A 26773-nucleotide genomic window follows, 5' to 3' on the forward strand; every position below is an offset into this window, starting at 1 on the left:
CTAGTGGTTGAACTTGATTGACTTATGTATTTTTTTTCAACCTGACTTACTATGTAACCTTAAAACATTTTGGACAGACATAACAAATTATTCTGGTGATCTGGTTAAAGAAACTTGCTAATGTGCATATGATCAGTTAACTTGGCTATAGAAACCCAGGCAAATTTGTTAATAAATTCTATGTACAGATTTGCAATTTCATATTATGAAGGAAAGTCAACTCATAAACAGGAATCATAGAATTCTTCAGAGATAGACATGCAAGTACTAATCAGCTAGATATGAGTCACCAGCACGGATAACTACCCATTCTCCAAATTTTTCTTAAAACCTAGTAGGATACCTAGTAGTACCAAAAATATTTTAGCTATAGCAAAACCAGATGGTCAATTAAAACTCATGCATTTGTCAGAAAGCATTAAAAAGTACAACATAGTTATTTATAATAAATGTATTGGTTTTAATTGGCCATATGGTGTTGCTGATGCTACATTTATTTGGGTCCTAGTACCTAGTAGGTTTTTAATGGATTTTGGGGAATGGGTAATTGGTTCTCTAAACTTCAGAAACCAAAGCAGCTCTATCATTAGTCATGATTTAAAATGTATTGTTTGAAATAAATGTATTCAATGTTTGGAAAACTCTGGCGTATATAAACTCCAGAGGAACCAATTACCTTGATTAGCAATGTAGTAGTAAATGGAAATTTTTTCTACAGCAACTTGGCAAATTTATATACATATCATTTTACAGAATAAGAATAATCTAGGAAAACCTAATTATTATTTTACAACCAACAATTCCTAATATTTGTAGTCCTAGTGTAAGGAAATATAATGGCAACAAGCACCAAATTCATGTGAATAAGGGTCCACAACATAAGAGTTAAAGCCCACTTAAACCCTCAAATTTAATCAGCTAAATCTAATATTGAAAGTACAATCTATTATTGAGAGTACAAAATTTTGCAAAGTTTAAGAAAGTAAAGTCACAATTTGTATAAAATATTGTTTTTGGGTCTATTTGTTTAATCTAGATACTGTATGCAGACAGTTATAGGAGAAGAACAAATGCAGCATGGTTTCCAGTGAAATAAAAAACTCAAACAAGGCAAAGGACCATTCCCCAGTATTCACCAATATTGCACATATGCCACTTTACATTGTAGAGGTAGGGTACATTAGGGTATTCCTAGTCTTATTACATTGACATTTGCATTATATTTTTTTAAGTTGTCTTCAAATTTCATTTTTCTAATAATAGGACCTGGCAAAGTTTTTACTTTAAAGCCCAACTCTAAGCACCTTTTTATACATATGGCAGTTAAACATTAACCTCAAAAGCAACATCCTTCCATCAATGGTTCCTCCAGGTTATCTTCTTTAACCTGCAAGTCTGCTTGCCCACATGCCAGATACAGCTACTTCTGTACCTCTGGGCTGCTTAGACGTAAGCTCTGCATGTCTCATATATCCTAGCACTGTGGTCACATCTCCATCTCCCTCTCCTCAAGGCCATTAACAAAACGTGCAATACCAGGCTTCCATCTGCAGCACTTATATTCAAGAGGATTAGAAGTATAGCAGAATCTGTAGTTGGCTTGTAAACAAGCAGATTTGCCAGTTGTAGAGTAAAGTCTGCATCACGGAAGGTTTCTATTAAGGTAAACCTGGTGAGGATATTGGATTCAAAGTTATAGTTCAAGATAAAAAAACATGCTGCATCATGGTGAACTTTATTCACTTTTGTGTTGTTCAGGTAGATCTTCACCTCTCTAGAATGGTCTACCCCTGCTTTACAATTGCATTAATATTTGTCATGTCTGCAGGTAACATACATAGATGAGATTCAATGGGAACTTGTCTTTGGATATTGATGGACCCTGGAAAGGTAAATGATTTTAAAAATGTTATTTTCTTTATTGTGTGTATTTATTTTTTTTTTATTTTTAACTTCCCGGGAATGAGTTGTGTACTCGTTTCCCAGGGTGTGGAGTGTACATCTTGGGGCACTAATAAAGATTGGTTCCAAAATTCCAACAAGCGCTCTGCTCACAGACCCTAATGACAATGGGGTCACATTATGGGGCACTCTTCTCCAACTTTGGGCTTCTCCACTGTTGCAGGGGCAGTCAAGGGACACAGTACGGTCAAATAAGGAAGCTGGACAATTTTGTCCCCTTCGTTTCTGCCCAGCCAAATTGTTTTGGAAAACTGGTATGGCAAGGTAAGGGGGAGGAGTTGCACACTTGTTGCCTACCTTTTTCTGGCCAATCAGGTTTCATGCCCAAGAAAAAGGTCTGGCTTTAATATTCGAGGGGGGGGGGGTCCAAACAATTTTTATTTATTTTATTTATTTATTTATTTTTATTTTTTTGTAAAAAAGAAAAAATGAAACACTACATCTTGAAGACTTCTTAGACCTACTGTATAAATGTTTCTTACATTTATACTGTTTTCTTTAAATCTGCAACAATCCTCCCGGAGTAGTGCAACATAATATAGTTTTTCAAAGTAGAATTTGTGAATGGAAAAAGTCCATCATGTGAGGAAACATTGAGTATTGAATTAGGATAAAAACCTATTGTATATATAAATATTTGGAAAGCTAAAGAGCAGATTCTGATGCTAATTAACCCATATCTGCTTTACAAATGTGTTTTGACACCTATAGTAATATATTATTATTAATAATAATAATAATAATAATAATATTAATAAAGAGGATTTATATATACAACATACAGCGCTGTACATTAAATAGGACCTATACCTAAAGAATACCTAAAGAACATTTTTCACTTGGACATGTAGCCACTGACACCCTAAACCTCTTAGCAATTTTGTGGACTTTGCAAATAACGCAAAAATGTAGCTGTCGGCTTTAAAAAATGGCTATTTTTTGCAATGCTTTACCATTGTTTTATGAAAAATGACATGCCTTTTAACATTTTTTTGGGGGGCAGGTTCCCATATTTACCGAATATTTCCCTAGGCTCTCTAGATCATCCTTAGTCTTTAGGTATAAACTAGCTTTTTCTTAAAAAGGTAAAGAAAGGTGAACACTGCATTAAACATGCGTCTTTAATAAAAGGGGCATCTAATAGCATACTTTAGAATATGTACAGGAATACATCCATTCAGGTTTAAAAACAGCATTTTATAAATACTTTGTCTTTATTAAATGCCAAAATAATTAGAGTGTACCATTGCAAGCTGAAACATTTGCCAAGATCAAAGTGACATGTTTATCTGGTATGAGGTGGGCTGATATTGCTGCTGGCTTTCATGTAGCATTTGTAGTTCAAGACCTCTTCAACATTTTGTGATGATAGGAGCTCCAGAGAAGAGTGGTGACCTGGACCAGAGAATAGTGAGAAAACAAATGAAGGTTATAATGACCATTACCTTATTTACACCATCTGCCATGGCCTGTAAGGTTAGTTCTCTGGGCCCATCCACTGTCTTGCCATCATCTGTGGGACCCCAGCTGGCACTGTAAATGTCTATAACTTGTGGCATATGACTGATTGAAGATGCTTCAATTATATCTGTCATAAAAGGTTGGTCCAGCATGCGAATACCTGAAATGTCATAAATACACAAGTTAACATAAGAAAAACACAAAAGAAAGCATAAGCCACTTATTTCAATCATTCTGAATGAACTGGCATAGGGGAGCCTGCTAAAGCTGACCCTGTAAAAAATGAAAAGCTCAATAAAATTCTTTATTTATGGAAAATATAATTACCTGTTTGTGGGGACAAGGAGCAAAGCTAACACGCCAAGATAAAGATATATTTTTTTTAAATGTTCATTCAATTAGATTTTACATTGAAATAGGTGGCTAAAATGAAGAACAATAAACCTAGAGATTCATAGCAAGGTCTATTTAAAAGATACATGCTCATTTATTAGGGGGGACAAAGGATATTTCTGTACTGGGCCTCGATAAAATGAGCTTGACTTTTTCAATGTTTTAACTTTTAGACATGGGGTTAGAAGCCTAGGAAGTGTACTTAGTATGGGGCCCAGAGATTTCTGATAGCAGCCCTGAGTGTTCATAAAAAATGATTAAGTGTACTGCAATCAGTGGAAGTTGAGCTTGAGTTTTGAGTTTTGAGTTGAGTTTTGTATCAGTCTCTTTCAATCACCTGTACGGAAAGGTTAAAGCCGCATACACACCTGCAATAATAGTCCTTGGAAAGGACCTTTCATGATCCTTTCCAATGACTAGCACTGCACGATGCATGAACGAGTGCTGTACATACAGCACCGTTCTGCTCTATGCAGAGGGGAGGGGGGAGAGCAACGGAGCGGCACCCTGCTGTGCGCTCTCCCCCTTCCCTTGCATTAGGATTCTTAGTCGTGCATCGTTCATGGATCCGCCAGGGCAGTCGTTCAGAAGATGGACGACTGGCGCTGTACACATGGCAGATTCTCGCCCGATATCGTCCCTGAGCCGATTATTGGGCGAGAACCGTTGGACGTGTGTACGTAGTCTAAGACTCAGAATGGGAGAACCAGCATGGGGAAAGATGTAGGTGATAACCAGTAAAATAGTGACGAAAGCTGAAAGCAGATCGACAGATAGATCAGCTTATCAGTCTGTTTCATTGTCCAGTCACAGGCTGGAGGCAGAGACAAGACCAAGTGGAGACAAGACAACTGCAGAAGAGAAGAGTCTGCTCTCTAGGCATTGTATGTTTGGAAATGTTATTTAAACCTTAGGAATAAATTAACACAGATACAAAACCTGTTGAATGTAAAAGAAGTTTCTTGCATGTATTTCATCTGTGCATTTATCCGATTGCCTGAAATTCAATTTTAAAGGTAGATCTTCAGACTGTTTGACTTACTATATGTCATTACTGGGTTTTTTTTTATTGATTTTTATTTTTACAGCAAGTGATCATTGGAAAAAATGACTATTGGAACAGATAAAAAAAGGAAAAACATTCCTAATTATGATATTCCAAATTCCACAAGTTTTCAGGCAGAGTCAAGTAGAATCTGTCTTAACAAATGCTCCCCGTGCGATATTGGCAATATGTCACAGTTACAAATAATGTTTAATGCTCTGTGCTGGCCTTGAGCTCTTCCTCAAGTAACATATACTAAAGGAATGGCCGCATGGGCTATTTCTAGCATTTGATTGCTTTCTGTAATAAGCCAAACTGTTCTACTCCATAAGATGAAGTGCTTGTGACTACAGAACTCCTAGTTAACTAGCATCAAGTAGTCAATTATAGCTGCAAAAAATTATTAGATGGTTTTTCAAGGCTGTTTATTATTGTATAGTGCCATGATGTACCTATCTTAGCGCACTAAAGGTGGATTAACATGACATAATGATATTATTTGTAGAACAAAGAGGCACCTCGATAGAGAGATTCATAAATAATGCTGAACTCCAGGCAGTTCACAGATCAGTGCAGCCATATTAATACATCATGAAGGTATTTTTATATGGAACTTTCCTGGTATCAATCTTTTGATATCACATGTACAGCATTTTTCAGACTAAAAGACTTAGAAGAAAAAGGGTCTGGATTTCCACAAGCTCATCGAGTCAGTGGCCTAGGGCAATATGGCTACTAAAAGTAGCATTTGAGCCCCTTGCAATACTGTTACCACATCTAGTGACCTTTTTTGCTCTGCCTGACTTATCTGGGCATACTGAGCCTGTCATACAACTAAACACGAATGGCCTGTTTTCCCCATGCATTTATTTGTTTGTTGTCTAGGCCTGCCCTCTAAACACTGGACTTCAAGTGGAGATGAGCTGCTGCTGTCAGCTTAAAGGTACCTGGATAGAGGGTATAAAGATCTAGTGACCAGGGGGCAAGTATTTTGGGGGTGTATAAGGTTAAGGGAAGCTTGTGCAAATTGCAAAAGTCAGTATGTGCCCATGCATAGAAAGGACAGGGGAGGAAATCCAAGGATACACCGAGGAGGAGGAAGAACAATGAGGAGTACGGGAGAAGTGTTGAAGAATGAGTGATTGAGGTGTAATGGTAAAAGGGAAAAATTTGGGGTTAGATAAATGGAGGATAGGGCAGATAGACTAAGGGGGTATTTTAGTAAATAACAGTAGACTATGAGTAGTAATAGTAAAGAATGGTAAAATAGGGGATATAATATTAAAGGTGTGATGTATTGGATAATAGAAAAGTGAGAATAGGCTAGGCAGAAGTAATAGTAAAACAGGCTGACTAGGACAAGGTAATAGTGAAGGTGGGATAGACTAGGTGGTACAACAGTAAATGGGGGGTTACCTGGGGGGGTTGTAATAGCAAAGCTGGTATGGACTCAAAGGATGTTTTCATAAATGAAGGATAGAATATGAGGTGTAATAGTAAAGGGACAGACTAGATGGGTGTAACAGTAAAGGAAGGATAGTCTAGGGGATGCTTTCACCCACATCTTTCACATCATCTGCATGATGAAGAAGGGAGGTTTAACAATTTAGCATGAGACAAGGATTAGGTCAGATGGTCCAGATAGGGTGGGGTTTGGGCAGTACAAAATAGCTATTTGTAATGAATTGTTCTGCATGTGTGCTGCCAGGTGTCCACACAGTATAGAACCGCATCAGCAAAAGTGACAATTTTATTTGAATTCAGACAGTCCCCAGAATGTACTTATGAATGTAAGAACTTCTTTGGACACTAACTATTGTATATTAAATGAATGTCAGAAGGCCCTAAAACCAGAGGGTCTTAATACTAGTGAGGCAACCAGCATTTTAAAATGGAAGTACTCAATGGCAGCCCTTTGTTTCTCCACTAAAAGAATCATTTTCAATTTTTCAACAAATTGTTCCTTTTAGTTCAACCTAGAAAATGCATTTACTTGGTCTTTACTCTTCATGAACAGTAGATGGCAATGGCAACTGGAAATAAATGAACAGTCATAATAACTCTTTATCTGAAGGTTCCCTGTAAATAAATAACAATGGAGGCCATAAAAACACAAAAGGTGAATAAATGATACTATACCAGCAACTTTGGAGCTATAGGCAACTCCCACCCCACAAATGTTATTGTTTGCAGCAGCAGATACCTCCCCCGCACAGCGTGTCCCATGGCTGCAATAAAAACAGAAAAAACACAAAAGAATGAATAAATGACAGTATTTCACACAAAGGTTATCCTAAGATATGATGTTTACCTCCAAAAATAATTTCCAATACAAAGCACATGTTTCTTTAGTTTAGTAGGTTAGAAACACTTGTTTTTTCAATAAATGCACAAGAGTGAAAAAAAAAGTTTTGCTTGCAAATGATTGGTTATTGATGATTCACTTTGCTAAGTGAACATGCTCTATTCCTTTAGTAATTACATTCAATTCCTAAACAATTTATCGGTTAACTAGAAATGAGTGGAGTTAGGGATGGACTACATCTTAAAAACCAATACAAGGTTTTTAATTAATTAGCTAGTTCCTTCTGCTTGATATGTATTTCTATAATGACAGTAGTAGAGGGTAATGAGGTCACTTTGGGCACAGAATCAGAGCAATGAAGTTCTTCTTACATGCTCCTCTCATTACTTATTCTGACTTTATAAATTAGGTGTTGAGTGAGTGCAACTGGGAAAACTCAAAGAAAGATTCAACTTTAGGAGGAGCTCGCTTGAGGAACTTTACTATTGTGAATATTAACCTTCCATGATAAAATGTAACAGCACCGTTCTGCTCTATGCAGAGAGGAGGGGGGAGAGCAACGGAGCGGCACCCTGCTGTACGCTCTCCCCCTTCCCTCGCATTAGGATTGTTAGTTGTGCATCGTTCATGGATCCGCCAGGGCGGTCGTTCAGAAGATGGAGGACTGGCGCTGTACACATGGCAGATTCTCGCCAGATATCGTCCCTGAGCCAATTATCGGGCGAGAACCGTTGGACGTGTGTACGTAGCCTAAGACTCAGAATGGGAGAACCAGCATGGGGAAAGATGTAGGTGATAACCAGTAAAATAGTGACAAAAACTGAAAGCAGATCGACAGATAGATCAGCTAATCAGTCTGTTTCATTGTCCAGTCACAGGCTGGAGGCAGAGACAAGACCAAGACGAGACAAGACAACTGCAGAAGAGAAGAGTCTGCTCTCTAGGCATTGTATGTTTGGAAATATTATTTAAACCTTAGGAATAAATTAACACAGATACAAAACCTGTTGAATGTAAAAGAAGTTTCTTGCATGTATTTCATCTGTGCATTTATCCGATTGCCTGAAATTCAATTTTAAAGGTAGATCTTCAGACTGTTTGATTCAACTTTAGGAGGAGCTCGCTTGAGGAACTTTACTATTGTGAATATGAACCTTCCATGATAAAATGTAGATCACATTAAACCTCCAGGAGAACTACTGCTGGTGTTTTTGCACTATTTCCTACTTGCCCCTGAGAAGTTTCCATGCCATTCAAAGTATACTTAGCTGAATTGTACACATACAGCCAATGAATGGGCAGGAGTACCTTGATTATGTCAGAGGGACACAGGTTGCATATGTTGAATGTTACTTCCAGTTCCAACTGATTTTTTGGTGTTAGATTAGCTTCTCATTCCCATACAAGTACACGGTAATGCAAGACTTAAAAGCAGCAGGTCAAATTCAGGTCAGCAGCAGTTGAAGCCTAATGCTTGTCAAAACAGGCCCTTAGTATAAAACATTTACCCTTTATTACCCAATTTCCAAGAGGAAGGTCAATATTGTGTAAAGAACTTACTTAGAGCCTAACTCTAGCTAAAAAGATTTATTTTTTTATTTTTTATGTTTTTTTTTAGAGAGCAGTGTGGGGTTAGAATCATTCTAGTTTCAGTGTGTTCCTGATACCTGTTAAATAGGAAGTTGGATGAAATCTGACAAATGACGTCACAAATAACAATTCACAGTTCTAACCCCTCCACACCTCTCCAAATTGAAAAAGTAAAAAAGATAAAGGTTTGTCTAGTCTGGTGTAATGAACAGAAAGCCATACAAAGTCTTACTACTATCTAGTAGCATTTATCATTTTTGCAAGAAATGGTAATAACTAGAAAATAGATATTTTAGATATTTTTTTATTTTAGTTTTATCTATTTTTTCTGTAATAGCAAATGGAAATAATCATTGTGGTAGCATCTGAGATTAAATGGTTACCTCAATGTGTGACAGTCATGTAGCCCGCAACATACTTATTGGCACATTAGGGTGCTTTTGCAGCCTATTCATTTTCAAATAGGTTGTCTAAATGCAATGCACATTGACACAACATATTGCATTACCACTCTACAAATAAGTAAATGGGACCTGAATGTACATTACTGTTAGAATATATAGTCTATTATGGTATATATCTAGCACAAACTAAACAGCACAAGGGTTAAATTTACTACTCTAAATACAACATAACCACTTCATTGCCTTTTATTACATGGCCAGAGCAATTAAAGAAGTCATAAGACACCTGTACACAGGGAATGCAAAATCATATGGATCACCGATTTGTAAAAATATGATAATGATGATAATATGTTACCTATAGCTGCCATAAACACTCCTTGTAGTAGAACTGTTCACACACAATTTAACAATGTAAATTTCAATATCTTGGATTCCCTGGACTTTAAAACTTCAAACCTATTATTTACATAATCAAGGCATGTTAGGAGAAAATACTAGTTTCCCAGTGACACTTTTTCTTAGCTCACAAAACAGTGGTACAGATATGGACAAGTTGCATTATATGTTGGTTTCTAAAGTACACATAATCATGTACACATGATAAATTATTGTTGCCTGAGATAAACAATCATAATTGTCCAGGGTAAAAATTTACCTGGTCCCCTGCCAGATCAATGGGGCAACCACTGTATTTTCCCATAGAGGAGGATGCAGCAGGGGTGCCACTTGCTCATCCTCCCCTCTAAATAGAACAGAACAAATGTTTAAATGCACTAGCCTGTCCCAGTTTCATTGCAGGCACCTCTATTTCCTTCTTCTACTCTTTCAGGTTGCCGATCTTTGGTCATCTTGGTTGGCCAGGCCAGGATGACATAACTCTCATGCATTCTTGTATGAGTTTAATCAGTCCTGGCAGCTCCAGGAAATTCTGGTATACCTTGCAAACAAGCAGGTGAGCATGTTGTATTGCAGAAGGTGCCCCCACCAAATAACCCATCTGATTGTTCACATTTTTTCTGTGCAGAACTAAATCCTTCTTTAAAGTCAACTTTTTTTTTTGCTGTTCTCTGGTGACACAATGAGGGGTCATCAATGGCAGCCTTGGTGTGTTTCGCACTTCAACATTCCTTTAATGTGTCTTTTTAGTTCAACTTTGCCTCTTTGTTTAGTTAGTTCAATTGGATACTTTGTAGATAAGGCAGATCTGTTAATTTTACCATGGAAACTGAAGTACTGGAACAAAAGATCATGTTCTGAATCTGTAGGTAAGAGATTCAGGCGTAATACAATAGAATGCAGCAGAATGACAGAGGATCTATAGACAGGGCAGTTTAAATACCAAAGAAATACAAGAGACATTTTCTCTCGGCAATGAAGTACAGGAGGGTGCCAACAGGCTGACAAGTAAACTTCACAGAATTTATCATTTTAAAAGGGCAGTGTAGGTAAAATATAAAAAAAGTAGATGGTTTGCATGGTCATAGGTAGTATTGAAAAAATAGGCCTGATTATAAAAGCTCTCCAAGACCAGAGAAGATAGATTATCATGGGAGAACCTGGGTTCTCAAGCAAACCTGGAATTAATCTGGCCTAGGATTTAAAACATTTGCAAAATAATAGCAAATGATTTTAAAAAATGTATTCCAGGTTTACTGGTTTGTACTGACTCTCTAGAACACATCACATATTACAGATCATACTATTGTTTAGTAGCAAATATTATGACCAAATAATTCACTAACAATTTATGATATCACACCGCCAATGACATGTTTAATGGCTAACCCCCTTACTTAGAGTTCTTCTGAAGAAGGGACATGGCCCAAAAACACGTCAATGGTGGTGTGCACTCGTAGAGTGGCGTTAGGGAGGCATTGTACACCAGGGGGTCATTTTCTATTGCCAGCTATAAGAATGTTTCTTGATTTCTTGTGACTGCATGACTTGATATTTGAATGATTATTTTTTAATAAATAGTATGATCTGTATATTGTGTGCCTATATCTTATTGTTGTGAGTGCTTATATATTGTGAGTGATAAGAAGTCTCAGATTCTTGAGGGGTGTAAAATTTAATTTTAGGATTCACTAGGCTTGTTTACAATGCAAAAGTGACTTTTAATTACTGGATGGAGCGCCGAGCATGTTCCATTTTTGTTATTTGGACATCTCTGCTCTGTCCAACACTAGCCCATCCTAACCCATCCTTATTCTTGGCATCAGCAACATGAGCATTGGATTTTACGTAAATTTCATTATTTTAAACTATCAATTTAAATCAGCCTAATACATTCCATTTGCATATACACAAAAATTGTGTGTAATATCTTACAGTTTTTCAGAAGGCCGTTGAGTAGAAAATCAGAAAAGTAAAAGCAATCAGAGCTTGAGTAGAAAAGTCTGTGCCCTGCTAACAGCTGAAGGGTGGGACTCTTGCTTACTGTGTGAGAGAAGTGGTCTCTATGCATAGGTCTGACATGCCCCTACCTAATGTATACCTAAAGCTCTGCAAAAAGTAAAGCTCATGCTCCCTGATGGTTGGAGAACTCAGACTCAGGCAAATGGGGGTGTTGGGCTACTGCATCACTTTTTCACTGCATCCCTTTTCTGTTGGCAAGAGGCAGGACATTCAATTGTTAAAAAAAAAAACATGCACCTGGAATGTATTGCATTTAGCCAATTTAAACTTCAACTGAGCTTTACCAGAGCAATAGGGAATTCCAAACTATTTCTACTAACTAACTAACAAATTCTACTTCTCAGATAACATTTACAGAGTTGTGCTTTACAACCACAGATATATATATATATATATATATATATAGTATGTCATTATTATCGGTAAATTACTACCTGTTAAACCAATCGTCAGTGTAGCGAGGATATGGATATGGGTCATTGCTGCTGAAGTCATAGCTTGCCTCGGCATTCTGAAATTAAACAGCACAGATACACAAACAGTTATACAACTGCAAGAGGACAATTAAATAAAACATGGAAGACAACAGGATGCTATTTACTCTCATTCTGCAAATTCTAGTTACTTGGTTGTTATGTGGACCATTTAGGGTTAATAATTTGAGTTACTGACCCTGTAGAAGTATAGAGATAAAGACTTCTTACTAGTCTCGGTCATTTGTCTATAATTTTCTTGTTGGCTAGGAGGGGAAAAAGTTGAGTCAAAGGATACTTTCTGGATTTCAGCAGGGCAGGGGAAATTGCTGCACAACCCAATCAGCCGTATCCTAAACTTTAGGAGAAAACAAATGTAGGAATCAAAAAATATTTTTTTTTAATGGAAATGAATAATGAAACAAGATTTGCATCATTTGCAGATGCTTAGCCCAACCATTAAGAAACACCATGGAGATGTAATAAAGTCCAGATATTTGGCAGAATAGAGAAATGCAAAAAAATCATGGTCCGTTGATACGTAAAGACTAAAATTTTCATTGTAATCATTGTCATTGTAGCTGCAATCTAATTTATAATTCCCACCATTCAGTATATCACTACTGATGTTCAGATACTAATTGACAAGTATTATATTCTCCTGATTCAGCCATATTCGGACACCACCATATATCTATAGGAAAGCATATGACAGTCCTAAACAACCATTCTAGCATGCCATTTCCTTGCTCAAAAAACAGGAATACAATAGATAATTGATAATATACTTGAAAGTTATGTAAACCTTCACAAAACTTCTTATTTATGCCCCTATGACTTTAATTTCACCATTGAAAGCACTTTTTTTTAATATTAATTTTTAATGTTACAGAGATCAGAGAGTGGGAAAGATTGGTAGATTAGCAAATGAAAAGTGGGAGGGCTGACAGCAATCAGTCCTTAAAAATGCTGTGTGTTTTCATCCCACAACAGGACCCAGCTGCTGAGTGCATTACTAACAGTACATCAGGTATTTTTCCGTGCTTGCAAGGTCTTAGAAGAAAATAAAACAGGGAATTGAACACATATTGCAGACAGGGATGTACTGAATATATTTTCCTTTTTTTTATTTCGCTATGACATACACTTTAAGTTAACAATATATTGCTTCCCTCATGCCTCAACATTTGTTACAGAGGGATGAATATGACCTCTTTATGGTTTTGCAGTCCTCAAGAGAGATATTGTTCTTTGGGAACAAAAGGCTGGCTTTGTGCGTGGGAGCTAAAGCATGCATTGTGTGCTATCACCTGTTTGGGAGCACATTATACATACACAATGTAAGAACACATTTTATTAAAACTGACACACAGATATATTATTTGAAAATATGTTGTACTGAGTCAATTTATTTTGTGTTTTTATTGAACTTTAGAGTAGTTCCTAGACAGGTCTATGTGTGTATATCCTATAACTGTGGAAATAGAAGAAAACAGCAAGCATTAAAAGAGAACCTGATATTACCTGGTAATTTCGCTTTTCTTTTAAATTGATATTTTGGGCTGGGATAGCAAATAAATCCACTTTTAAATAATATTAAAGGAACAATAATGTATTATTATAGATATATAGGGTCTTCATGTTTGTTCACGAGCCATTTAAGATAAGTGGTGGTTTGATATTTATAATTAGAGTTGATTCTGACTCTGGGCCTGATTTATTAAAGCTCTCCAAGGCTGGAGAGGATACATTTTCATGAGTAAAGCTGAGTGATCCAACAAATCAAGAATGGATCTGGTCCAGGATTCAAAACATTTGCTAGCAAATGACTTTGAAGTAATCCATTCTTGGTTTGCTGGAGCACCCAGCTTCACTCATGAAAGTGTATCCTCCACAGCCTTGGAGAGCTTTAATAAATCACACCTATTGCGTAAAGATTTTCCTACTATGCAGAGCACACAAACACACAATACAAAAGATGAAAATATATAGACAGAATCAATAAACATAAATATCGGGAAACATATCGCTGTCATGCATTGCAAATATGGAATAAAAAGGGGAAAATTACATATATGTAATTATATCTGAATGGCTCTGTTACCCTTCAGTAAAATCACAAAGGTTTTTAATTTAATCATACCAGTGCGCATGTAGCTGTGCATTAGCACACATTACATGGATTCCGCCATCCAGGGAAGTGGCATATGATTTTCAGATAAAAGAGCAATCGCTAGGGTCTTTTTGTAAAAGATCCTCTAAAGCTTTTACTGCATTGTGCATCTAAAGTATGGATTACTGAAATGGAACAGTGCATAGTTATAAAAAAAATGAAAGACAGTTTGCACTGGATACATGATCTCCTTATGAGTTACAATTGCTGTAAATGAATGCATCCCTAAGGATCCCACTGACGTCTCCATGGTTACCCTGCCTGGATATGAATCTCTATAGTTAAAGTAAAGTAATATTAGACATAAATAATTCATGGTATCACTATACAACTATGTGACCCAGATTTTTAATATCATGAGATATTACTTCAAGGCAAGCATTAGTTCAGTCAAAGCAAAAATAAAGTCTTCTGTGTTTGCTTCAAAATGAACAACAAATGGGAAACTAAGCATTATCTGTCTGTTGTTTTATATGTGTGCGGATTTATATTTTGACAGAAAGATTTATTATTGTAACTTTATTATTGTACATAATATGTATTTTGTAATGCATTACAATGTTTATTGTTAACTCTTAAATCAGGCTTCTATACTTTCCCTTTAGCAATGATATATATTGCTGAAGGGGACAAACAAAACATTAAAAACCAAACGTCAAACCATTTTTGCAGCAGGAAATGAAAACTAAGACAAAAAGACTGATTTACTATAGGGGTTAAGAATCTTTAGCCAATGCATTGTAAAAGCAAATTGCTGTGCAGTTGTGGTGGTCGCTGGCTCAAAGTGGAGCTATTCCGACCTTGGATCAGAACTCAGAATTTTAGTCAATCCGAGTTCCAATCCAACATTATTACAGGCTGCTGGATAAAGACAGTTGTCAATGAATTCATAAAATGCTCCATGGCAAAGTTCTATCCTGTAAAACTGAATCTTTTCAAAGGTGGAATCTTTTCCATGTAAAATACATAAACACCATGCCATTATGAATTCCAGCTGTCATACAAGATGTGGGAGATGCAACAAAGTATTAAGTTGAATTTTTAGGGTAGATTCCATGTTTTTTTCCTTTTTATCTTGTGATTCCTTAAATTTTCCCCTACTTTGTCTGACCAAAACATGTGCTGTTAATTACAATGATGTCAGTTAATATTTTGGAAGGCATGTTGTACAATGCCAGAATGATCAACTGTCATATATGTGACTTGTTTTTGTTTTTTTTTGCAACAAAGTAAAACAGCTGAATGAACATTCTGCAAGTGTAGGCATTTTATTGTTTTTGCCAGGAGCTGAATACCTGTCATTGGTATATCATAGTTCATTAAAATAATACAATTTACAAATCTAGTCTGATTTCTTGTTTCGATCAAAGTCAGACTTTTACTATTCTGAGCGTTTCTACTGTGTCCTTTAAATACTTAACTAAGTGCAGAATATTAAAACAGGAAACCACTTTTTACATAACTGGTTAATTATAAAAATAATATTCACAGAATTTACTGGTAAGTGGATCAGCAAAAATATCTTGTTTTTCTTGAACTATCCACAACATACCACCTAATTTATTCTATATAACCATGTATCCCTTTCCACTACATTCCATTTCCAAGCCATCTTATTACCGTGAAGTGTTGTTAGCTTCAAATGATCAGTCAATTGCAAGTGCTTGGGATAACTGAGAAATAAAACTTTTACTCTTAATGGGAAATTTGAAGCAAACTTTAAGTGATATATCTTATATTTAAAACCTTTTCAAGGAAACAAAACAAGTTCACACTTCCCGGGCTGATACTTGCTTTACATGTTCCACCCTGCCACCATGTTTGCCTGATGCCCAGAAAAAATGACCTGTATATTTTCAGTACCAAAGGGTAGGAATATTTGATCCTGGTGGTTGGCCACTTAGACATCCAGTGCTGCATCATGGAACAGAGGGGAGAAAGTCACATGATCTTGCATACAAAGTAGTATGGGGATGGGATGTGTGGAAAGGGCAGCATTAGCTTTATTGAGAGTACATTCTTTTTAACCTTTCTTTATAAATATCCTAGATGGACTTCTCCTTTATAGGTAAACCCAAAGCTATGGGCAGCACAAGTGGCTCAGAGGTTAGTACTAAGTTCCAATCTCGGCCAGGACATTATCTGCCTAAAGATTTTTGGAATGCGGGTTTTCTCCCACATTCCAAAAACATGCAGTTAGGTTGATTGGCTTCCCCCCAAAATTGACCTTAGACTGTATTTAAGAAAAATTACTATGGTAGGGGCATTAAATTGTGAGCCCCTTTGAGGTACAGCTAGTGACATGACTATGGACTTTGTAAAGCGCTGTGTAATAAGTTGGCGCTAGATAAATACTGTGTGATAATATTGTAAGCTTTGGAGCCATAATATATGTCCACACAGAATGTAATTAACCTAGAACATGCATGCTGAGCAGGGGTGGCAAAGGTTGCACAGTGGTTCACACTCCTATCTATGCAGTGCAGGGTTCCAGGTTTGCATTATAACTTAGTCACTATCTGCAAAGAGTTTGTATGTTCTTCCCATGTTAATGTAAGTTTGCCCACACCCTCAAAAACATGGAGTTGGATTATTTGGCTCCGCGGAACTCCTTGTATGTCCTTGGTATGTGTGGGAAAATAGGAAGCATACAAAAGCGTAGTGCCAGTTTCTGCGTGCAATAGAGTGTGTGAGAATAAAATAACATTTAAAAACCATCTGGGCAGTATTCAGACTTTATTTCATGCGTGTACAATACTCATATGGAGAAGCCATAGTACTGGAGCAAAGGGGAAGAGTGTCAGTTTATAGACAATTTGTAAAGACTCTTTTGTGTCAGATGTAAGACCTATAGATTCCAAATAAAATGCTGCATTTGAGTGATAAATGTAATACTCCACATTGTTATCAAGCAGAATCACTGACTAGAGGCTGAATACATATCCAGAAAAAAATCCAGGCACATTATTCGTGCTGAAAAAAAATCTTACAAAAAGCAGATGGTAAAGACAAGTAGTATTTCTCTCCTAAATGCCATCCTCTTGTTAAATTGGAATATGTGAAAAGATTCAACCTTAAAAACTCACCTTCTGGCTTTCTCTGAATTCTCGTTTAACTGTAATTTGCATTTTAAAAGAAAACAGTTCCTTCATAGTCTGGAGCACTTAACCTTTACCAAAAGAAGAATATGTCAGCATCCATTTCATATGTCACCTAAATGTTTTATTTATTAGTAGATCCCAATTATTTGCCATACATAATATGGTGCACTTGTTTTCAGCACCAAAACCTAGCACTGGTAATGTACACTGCAGAGTTTGTGGACCAAAAATAAATAAAAAAAATGAGCAGCATACACCCTCTGTCTCTTGTGTACCATAATGGTAGTCCTAACCTCTCTCACACCCTAAAACTTAACCCTTAACAGATAAATCCATTTCGTTTGGATTAGTTTAATTTAATTTGATTATATTTTGTTTGGAATTCCATTGGAAAATGAACAGAAGTCCAGACCATATAACTATATCTGTTTAATCTCTTTTCGCTGGTAACTATTCATTTATGGGTAGGAAAAGGCTTTTTTAAAGCTGATGGGTTAGTTTACATTGGATTTTATCTTGTTGACATCCCAATACCTGTTCCCAACACAGGGTGGGTTTACATGAGTTGCAAAAGAAATCTTTAGCTAAACACAGCTGAGACAGAGCTTTCTGCAAAATCTTGTAACACTTTGATGACCAAGATAAACTCTGCAGTTGTTTCTTTTTGCATATCAAAGCACGGCTTGCTCAAGAAGTTAATGAATGTCTAGGCTCCATAAAGTTGTTTTTTTGTATGCTTTGTTTGTGAATAATTCACAGTGAGGATTTTATACGGTAACTGATACATGCTGCCTAATATTATGCTGAGACAAACATCTAGAATGTAACCCGGGGACTACCTATATACAATTCCATAAAATCTATTGTATATTATCTAGCACTGACACGGCTGCAGCAAAATGGATCAATGTAACAAGACACCAATTCTTTTTAATAATACGCTTGGGATGCCTTAAAGCAGTACATGTAATAGTTGTTATTTATTTTTAAATTATAAAAAAAGGCAAATAAAAAAAATGCATGTGGTCACCACTTAATATCAGACTTAAAACCTCTTCTCAAAGCATGAAGCCTGGGTGATGAGTAAAAGAAGGGACAATAAGCATGGGCAACTCTCCTGCCCATACAAGACCTTGAGGAATCTGGCATGCCAAAAAAGGGTGGTAGCAAACATGTAGCCCCCTCTTCTTCTATACCAGACCCCATGCTTTCTCTTCACAACTAGAGGTAAGTAAACAATTGTGCTAGGTATAACTAGGGTTCAGGGAGCTGGGCAGGTGCCAGCTATCTGCTCCTTGTGATTTCAGGCTTATAGTGACTGAAGAACGCCATACGCTGAAAAGATAAAGCAGCATCCCCCTCTCCAGCCCTAACATTATCGTAATGTTTAGCTGAATCTGTAAACAGGTAGGTTATCATATGAAGATTCTTAATTTCTGCTTTGTATCTTATCAAGAAATGTATCTTAGCAAGAAACCTGAACTTTCACCATAACCTATATTTGGGTAGATGACATAACCAATCAAATATTTAACTTCATTTTTGGATAGTACTAAGATTAGTTCTTTATCTGGAATTCTTTTGCAGTTTTTGTTTCTCTTATTTTTTTGTTACATTCTGAGTAATAAAAGCTGGCGAAGAGGGGAAGGTGTTTATTTCACAGTTAAATCATTTTATTATTATTTTATGGGATTTCACAGCAGCATCCGTATCATTAATGGCTGCGGAACACTCCGTAATAAATGTGAATGGCGCCAGAGAAGTCATTCTCAGAATCCAATATTCCGTCCCATTTACATAATCTTGGCAGTTTATCTGTGAAAGCCATAAACCATGTAAAATGGATGAGACAGATATGAAATCTTGGAGGACCAGGAGAGGACTCAATTTGTTTGAATTGTATTCCTATCATTAGAGATAGTGGCAGATTCACTCTTCACTTTTTGTTTTTCAATCCATGACATCCTCACCAAATTATACTGCTCTCCTAAACATAATAATGGCTTTCCTAGGGAGTAACTACTTGTTAATAAACAATAGAGCGGGAACACATCAAGATTTTGTTCTTCATGTTTAATTTGTTTTAGTGGAGCTTGGGTGCAAATGGCTTGAATAGCTTCATCATAAGTGACAATAGTGAAACAATATAATGTCCACTGCACATCTGCTGTGGAAGTAATTAATGAAAATTGTTACTTTTCTAAAATAGCCTTATTGTTTTCCCATGTGGAAATGCTCAGCCACTGCAAATCACAGTGTACTCGAGCAAAGAGTTAGACCACAAGTATGATGAGAAGTTGCAGAAGATTTTGAGAGATTTTAGGAAGAGGTATATAACAATGAATTAGGATGATACTAGTTGTGAAACCATTAAATAGTTAATTAAATAGTAAATTCTACAGATTATATATTTCGAGACTTGAAGCTAAAATACAAGAAAAAAATACTGTTATCCCAGGCCGGATATCACTATTCTGATAAATTGTCAGCAAACAGTGAGCTTCTCATAATGTGCACTAGAAATTGCAGAAAATCAGAACCACATTATCTCCTGGCCAATGGACATCCAGCATAAGCTAGTCTTTTCCTCCCCACCTGTACTGTCACTGGCCCATCCCTTTCATTCCTTGAATTTCATTTTATTTTAATGATGGAGACTCAGCATCATATATGGGCATTATTACAGTGTCCTGATTTCAGAAAGCTATGTGCACTGTGTAGCCTTGATCTGCCTGCATTTTATATCTATAGCATACTGCCACTACCAATCATGCCTACACTGTACATGTACAGAATCTTGCCTGCATGTATAGCCATGATTTGCATTGTACAGCTTTAATCTACCTGCATGTATAGCCATATCTGCAATTTACAGTCATGGTTTGCCTGAATGTATAGCCATACGCATTGTGTAGCCTTGATCTGTCAGCATTGTAAGTCTATAGCATCCTACCACCACCTATGGTACCACCCGCCATGATCAGTTTGCATTGCAGAGACCTAGTGATAATGTCACTAATCAGGTATCAGGAAGAGTATGCAAAGAGTTTTCATTTTATGTCTTTATTACATTCAATGAGGAAGGGGAGGGGGACCAGGTAAGGCAAAGTATCAACACTTCAACTTTAAAGTGTATTTAAACCTAGGAACATAAGTATAATATATTGCAGCTTACCAGTTCTTCTGCATTTGCAAACATTTTTTAGACTTTATTCTTTATTTTCGCCAGCCCATACTGCTAGTAAAAAACTATTTCTTAGCCTGCTTGTTACAGATTTGGACTAAAAGCTGCATTCCCCTAACATAAGGGGTAGGTTTTCTCTAGTACAACAAGAAAGAACTCAGACAAAGATACCAGTTTTGCTTGATATTCGATTGTAGAATGCATAATTGGCAGCTTATTGGATTTCTGGCAAAACCAATGATTGTTTTTCTGTACTTGCAGGATTTTTAGAGACAGAATATGGGAGCATGTAAGTGTAATGCAGAGATGTACTAAATCATAAGCTTGAACATCTTTTATATTTTGTATTTTTTTGAAATTTCATGACTAGCACATGCATTTTAAAACATGCTATAGGCCAGTATGGAAACATGCTATAGGATATAGAAAATAGACCTGTCAACATGTTAACTCTGGCATTACCACTCGTACTATGCATAGCTAGGTGACCTGGATTGTTTTCAGACAAAAACATCTGTTTTTTGCAGGGTTTCTAATCCCTAAAACAGGCATTTGCAACTGGCTGTACAGCTAGTTAAAAAATTTAGTTTAAAAAAAAAAAAAAAAAAATGAAAAAACCAGGCACTAGGCATTGATAAAGAGCCTAAAAAACACTTGTAATGGAAGTTGAAATCGCCTATACAAGCCTTTTTGGGCATTTTTAAACACTTCCTATTCAAGTCTATGGAGACAGTAGAGGTAGAAAACTGCCCCTGGACACATGGGTATGCTACCGCCTCCTGCCACCTGTCAAATGAAGGATAATGAACAGACTTTTTCAATACAATGCTGTTTTTTGCAACCATTTTTAAGCAGGAAAAAAAATCATTGGTATGAACAGGACTTATATTTTTGCATGAGATATAGGATGATCTGTGTTCTGTTGTACTGTTATATTATAACACCGCATTCATTTCTAACGTGCCATTTGCAACAAACAGAACTGTTGCTAGGTGAGATCCCTCCCCCCATCTCATTTACATGCCAGCCGTTTCTATTATAATTACAACAATTTATAAATGCGTTTAACAAAAGATCAGAAGTTCAATTCTTAACATGGATACTGCTGTCTCTTTGATAACGAATAAATGTGTCATCTACAAAAGCCTTTAAATGTTAGAATGAACTATATTATACTCACATAATTTGAGGCAAGATCCGGGTGAAGGTAATCTATTCCTGAAATCAAAAGGCAATTATTAAACAAGTATTGAACAGATACACACACCACGCATTTCGAAGATAAATGGGAGGACAAAAGGAAGAGACCTGGGAAGATTAAGTTGACTGGTTTTTGCCTGGCAGCATATAAGTGCAATGTATGTAGAAAGCTGACAGCTATTGGGCTACAAATGACAAGAGGTTGACATGACTCATGCAGTGATAGAATATAAAAAGTGACTGTTTTCTGTAAAGCATTGCTGGATGTAAAACTGATAGCTGAAAGACTGGCTTCACCACGCTGCATAGATCTGTTCCTTACCAAACTCAGCTCCCATAATGCACTTAAAGATTTCAATCTGCCATGCAAAATATTTGGGGGTAGAAGGGCACATCTTCTGAAATTAAATCACTTTTTATCATAGGAAAACCCCTTGAAATGAAGTTCAGGTCTTACACAACCCCTACTATAATTACAATATCCACCACTCACAGTACATTAGTGTGGTGGTCATTGTGAACAATGCCTGAAAAAAATCATTGGTTTCTATTAATCTGACCTGAGAGTCACAAATTGCTCATTGTTCAAGGAACCCCCAGCAACTTCTGGAGGAACTTTCTGAGAAACACTGATGTAGACTGTATCTGTGTGTCCAAGGTCAGCCACCAAAGACATTAAATGCAAACGGCAATTGTATTATTTGTTTTTTTAAGGAATAATAATAACATTTTAAATCAAAAGGGCATTTTTGATGACATTTTGCACCATATTGGGGTATTTCAAATCATGTAAAATCAAAATACCAGATTCCTCAAGCACAGACATATACCATATTATAGTTATTTCAACATTTTTACAGAGTTCATTATAATGGGTTTTTTGAGGTCCCTTACAATGTTTGTGAACACTCCAACACGTTTGCAATCTTTTTGCTTTTTTAAGGGACACCATAAAAAGGCTTGAGGTAAGTGAATTGGAAACATTTAAATGCCAATATCATGTCATATATTTTATTATAACATATGTTCCTATTCATGTCAAACAAAATAATTAAAAAAACCTAAGTGCATTTAAAATCCAGTTTTTCTAGCATTTGACATAGGTTATACATATTTATGTGTATTCTCTACTATAAAGTAAATAGTAAAAATGAAGAAGAGATTAAAAATTTCTTTTAGGTTATAAATTGTCTGTATTCCACTGGGGAGATTTTCTGTTATGTCATGTCCTGGAGACCCAACTGAAAAAGGGGTTGACACCCTTATCAGGTTATATTTTCTGTCTGTATTACACCTGGGAGATTTCCCATCAGGTCATGTTATAGAGGCCCAGGAGAAATTACAGTTGTCAACTTACTTCTGCCCCCACAGCAAACTTTTCCTTACCTCCTCTTCAGATGATAGCTCTAAATCTGGAAATTTACCATAACTTTTTGGCTTGGCATAAAAGCTCACCAATGGAAATAGAGATTACAGGGTGCAGGAGGCAATAAAAACTTGTCTGTGGTATTCCTTCCAACTTTTATCTAAACTAGCAAAACCTTTTACTTTTTTATACTTTTAATATTTAATTAAAATGTATTCTAATTTTATTTCAATAATTAATTGAATTATTGTGTTTAGTTAAAGAGTAGGCATTAAAAAATATAAATACATAAAAGGCAGCCTTACAACCACCCGTTTTGGTCATTTGAAGTCTATGTATGCATGTACAATATTTTTTATTGAGTATGTTCAATCTACTATACACTGATAGGGTATTTCGATAAAAGACGGAACTCAGAAAGCATAAACTATTTGGCTGCTAGCCATTTGCATTTATAAAGGTCACATAACATCATAGTGAATTCCAATGCTTTGGAACCTAATTTCTGTAGACGTTTTTGCCTTTGATATAGTAAGAAATCAAGATAATCTATACCTGTGTCTGAGGCCTACTTTGGAGCAAACGGCATCCCATAATTTTTCTATTTCTTTCTACACTTCATAGTTTTCAATGGCACACCAAGAAAACATGAACCCCTATGGAGGTACTGAATTCAGAGTCATGGGACCGGTCACTATTATTGCTTATGGTCTTCCTGTCGCTTATCTTTTGATTAGTTCTGTGGTATGATGCCTTGTTCTGCACTTAGTCACCTCAGAGGGTTTTACTATTTTGTTGTCAAAAAGAAAAGAAAAGAGTGGTTTAATAGTGAAATCTCACTCTGAGCCCAAATCCGAGTGTAGCAGTCAGAAGCATCAGTGTTTGATATACAGCACATATAAGGCTAAAGACACAAGAGTGCTTAGGCACCCTCCCATACCAGGAACTGCACTTCTATTTTTCAGGAAGAATTCAAGGCACAAAATACATTTAAGGGTATTGCTTAGGCACAATTAAAGCAGAACTACACTTTTTGGTGTGGGTGGGCCTAATCCATATTCAGCTAGTATGCATGGGTCCATGGTGAACCTCTCTGGTTATTGGGCAGCCATTGATGATAATTTTTGAATTGATTGAGTAATTCTATAGAAAAGAAACTGTATTGGGAGACTCCAATACACACACTCTTAGCATTCTGACCATGGCATGCTCTGCTTACTGTTGTGTTGACTGGAGTCTTAATTGTAATAAATGCAGCTTAAGTGTTACAGGGTGCAGATTCTTCATGTGTTTTAAACACAATTGACTTTTATATATGAATTTTGAGGTGGAATAAAACTTAAGAAGAGGTGGGGGAGTGATTGGCTCCTAGACATCTATCTAACAGGTGTTTGCATAACAATTAGCTTGTTCAAGTTTATCAACTGCTTCCCTTTTTACAGTACACTCCCCATATTCCCTCTTTCTGCAGATAATTGCCACTCTGGGGTCCCCGCTCCTCCCCTACCCTTCAGCTGCTATATTCTCTAATTACAACTCTTGCTGTGTAGTTCTGTAGTTAAGACTATCATATTTGTAGCCAGATGGGAAAACATGTGTGCTGGCTGGTAATTACTTTGTAGTAGGGGGTGGTCACAAGACACCAGCAGTATTGGGCAGGAGAGGAGCGCTGCAGCAAGGACCCTGTGGACACGTGACTACTACAAAGCTGGTATGGCATTCATAAAAAAAGAACCTCAAAATCCAGCTTGTGTACAGTAGGTTTGAGCTTGACACGTGTTACCCCAGTATCATTTGTGGTCTGCAAAATGCAGTAAAACCCACAGCAACTAAGCAGAATTTGTTTGCCACTGATCTGACTCCTGCAAACTAAAAAATGCTTGGTTGCCATACCATACTGCATAGGTGTACCCATCCCTAATTTGTTAATTGCAAAATAGGTTGGGAATCAAATGTTTTATATATATTATAAATATTTACATTTGGAAAGTGCAAATGGAAAATATCATCTAGATGCGTTGTTTATTTGGCAAATATATTCATAATGCACATTATAGAAAGATTTATGCTAACACATTTTAAATGTATTCCTCAGTGAACACAAACAAAAGCTGTAAACAAAACATAAAAGAGCGAACTTAGGATGTTCCTTGAATTCCTCTTTGAATTTATTCAACTTCTCTAGACATTCAGTGAGGTGCTTACCATCATCCATAATTGCTATGGTAACTCCTTTTCCTGTGTATCCCAACTCCCAGGCTTCAGCAACATTCAAATCAAGTCCTGGAGTCCCATCTGCCTGACCTGTGTTGATCTAGCAAATCAAATAAAAAAATGACATGATGTCACTTTAGAGAAAAGCATCTCAAGAAAATGAAATAATGCTTATATTACTTATAGCACATATCAGGCTAAAATCTGTAGACCATACAACAAATAGTATGGTAACCCAATATCTTTAGATATTAGATATGACAACAACAATGAGGAAAGTCTGATGTTCCAAAAGAGGCACATACAAATATAGTTCACAATAAAAGAGTTAAACAACTAAGAAGCAATGGTCAGCTTTTAGATTGTAAGCTTTTTTCGGGCAGGGTTCTTTCCTTTTCTTGTCTCATTGTTTGTATCTGTTCATCATTTGTAACCCTTATATAATTTGTTCAATGCTGTGTATTATGTTGGCGCTATATAAATACAGTTTATTAATAATAAAAATAATAATAATAATAACAATATTATTAATACCCTACCTTTCCAGTTTTTACAATGCTTTTACTTTGGACCCACCTCCAGGCAAAATATATTATTTAGATTTGGTTAGAACAAGAAAGAGTGAGAACCTTTGGTGGTCCCTGCCAACCTTTGGTGTGCCTGGTATTGAGATTTTGACTCACTTGCCGTTGACCAAACAGGAGATCTCACACAGATAGCTTTAAAAACCTAGAATGATATTGGGCTGTGGCTTTTGATTTGTAGTGGGGATTCAAAGTCTTTAGGTAGCATAAAAACAAATGGTTCTCCTTTTTTCAGGAGTAACAGCCAAGAGAGGGAGCTGTGTGAGAAAGTACCAGGTACCAGGTTTGAATCTTGTCCAGGACACTATCTGCATGGAGTTTGCAAGTTCTCCCTGTGTTTGCGTGTTTCCTCCCACATTCCAAAAACATGCAGTTAGTTTATTTGGATTCTCCCCTATAATTGACCTTAGACTGTATTAATGAAACATGATTATGGTAGGGACATTAGATTGTGAGCCCCTTTGAGGGACAGCTAGTGACATGACTATGGACTTTGTACAGCACTGAGTAAAATATATATCAGAAAGAGAATTTGATTTTACTCTCCCAAATAATAGCCAGTGTTTTTGGTGATTGAAGGGTACCAGGGCTTGGTAGGGTAAAGTTACACAGGATCACTGAACTATGTCTGGTCTAATATAATAGTATAAATGGAGGGATCTTGATATGATCAAACCAAGGTTACACAGTTTTAACCTATTGTTTAAGCTGTTCTGCCAAATGTATTTATTACCCTTATGATCCCTCCTGAAAAGGTTTGGATTTTATAGTACAAGATTGTAAATAAGATCAAATCTTCTTCATAGAATCTGTTTCTAGTGCATTAAGCTGCGTACACACGGCAAATTTTTCTCGCCCGATAATCGGTATCGGCCAATTATCGGGCGAAAATCTGCC

General features: G+C 36.5%; 2 protein-coding genes across 2 annotated transcripts in view; both read right to left on the minus strand.

The window, feature by feature from the left end:
• OTOR (otoraplin) overlaps positions 1-26773 on the minus strand; it is a 291057-nt gene that overhangs the window by 64700 nt on the left and 199584 nt on the right. The gene's annotated exons all lie outside the window — the stretch shown is intronic.
• Positions 1-26773, minus strand: part of PCSK2 (proprotein convertase subtilisin/kexin type 2) — a 99388-nt gene that overhangs the window by 17095 nt on the left and 55520 nt on the right. Inside the window, exons 4-8 of the mRNA XM_072409590.1 lie at positions 25284-25392; positions 21693-21730; positions 12016-12092; positions 7001-7089; positions 3408-3583 (exon numbers count right to left, since the gene is read on the minus strand). Coding sequence (XP_072265691.1) covers positions 3408-3583; positions 7001-7089; positions 12016-12092; positions 21693-21730; positions 25284-25392 — 489 coding nt within the window. The remainder of the gene's footprint in view (positions 1-3407; positions 3584-7000; positions 7090-12015; positions 12093-21692; positions 21731-25283; positions 25393-26773) is intronic.

The sequence above is a fragment of the Pyxicephalus adspersus genome, chromosome 4 (genome assembly GCF_032062135.1).
Source record: "Pyxicephalus adspersus chromosome 4, UCB_Pads_2.0, whole genome shotgun sequence".
NCBI classification, from domain to species: Eukaryota; Metazoa; Chordata; class Amphibia; order Anura; family Pyxicephalidae; genus Pyxicephalus; species Pyxicephalus adspersus.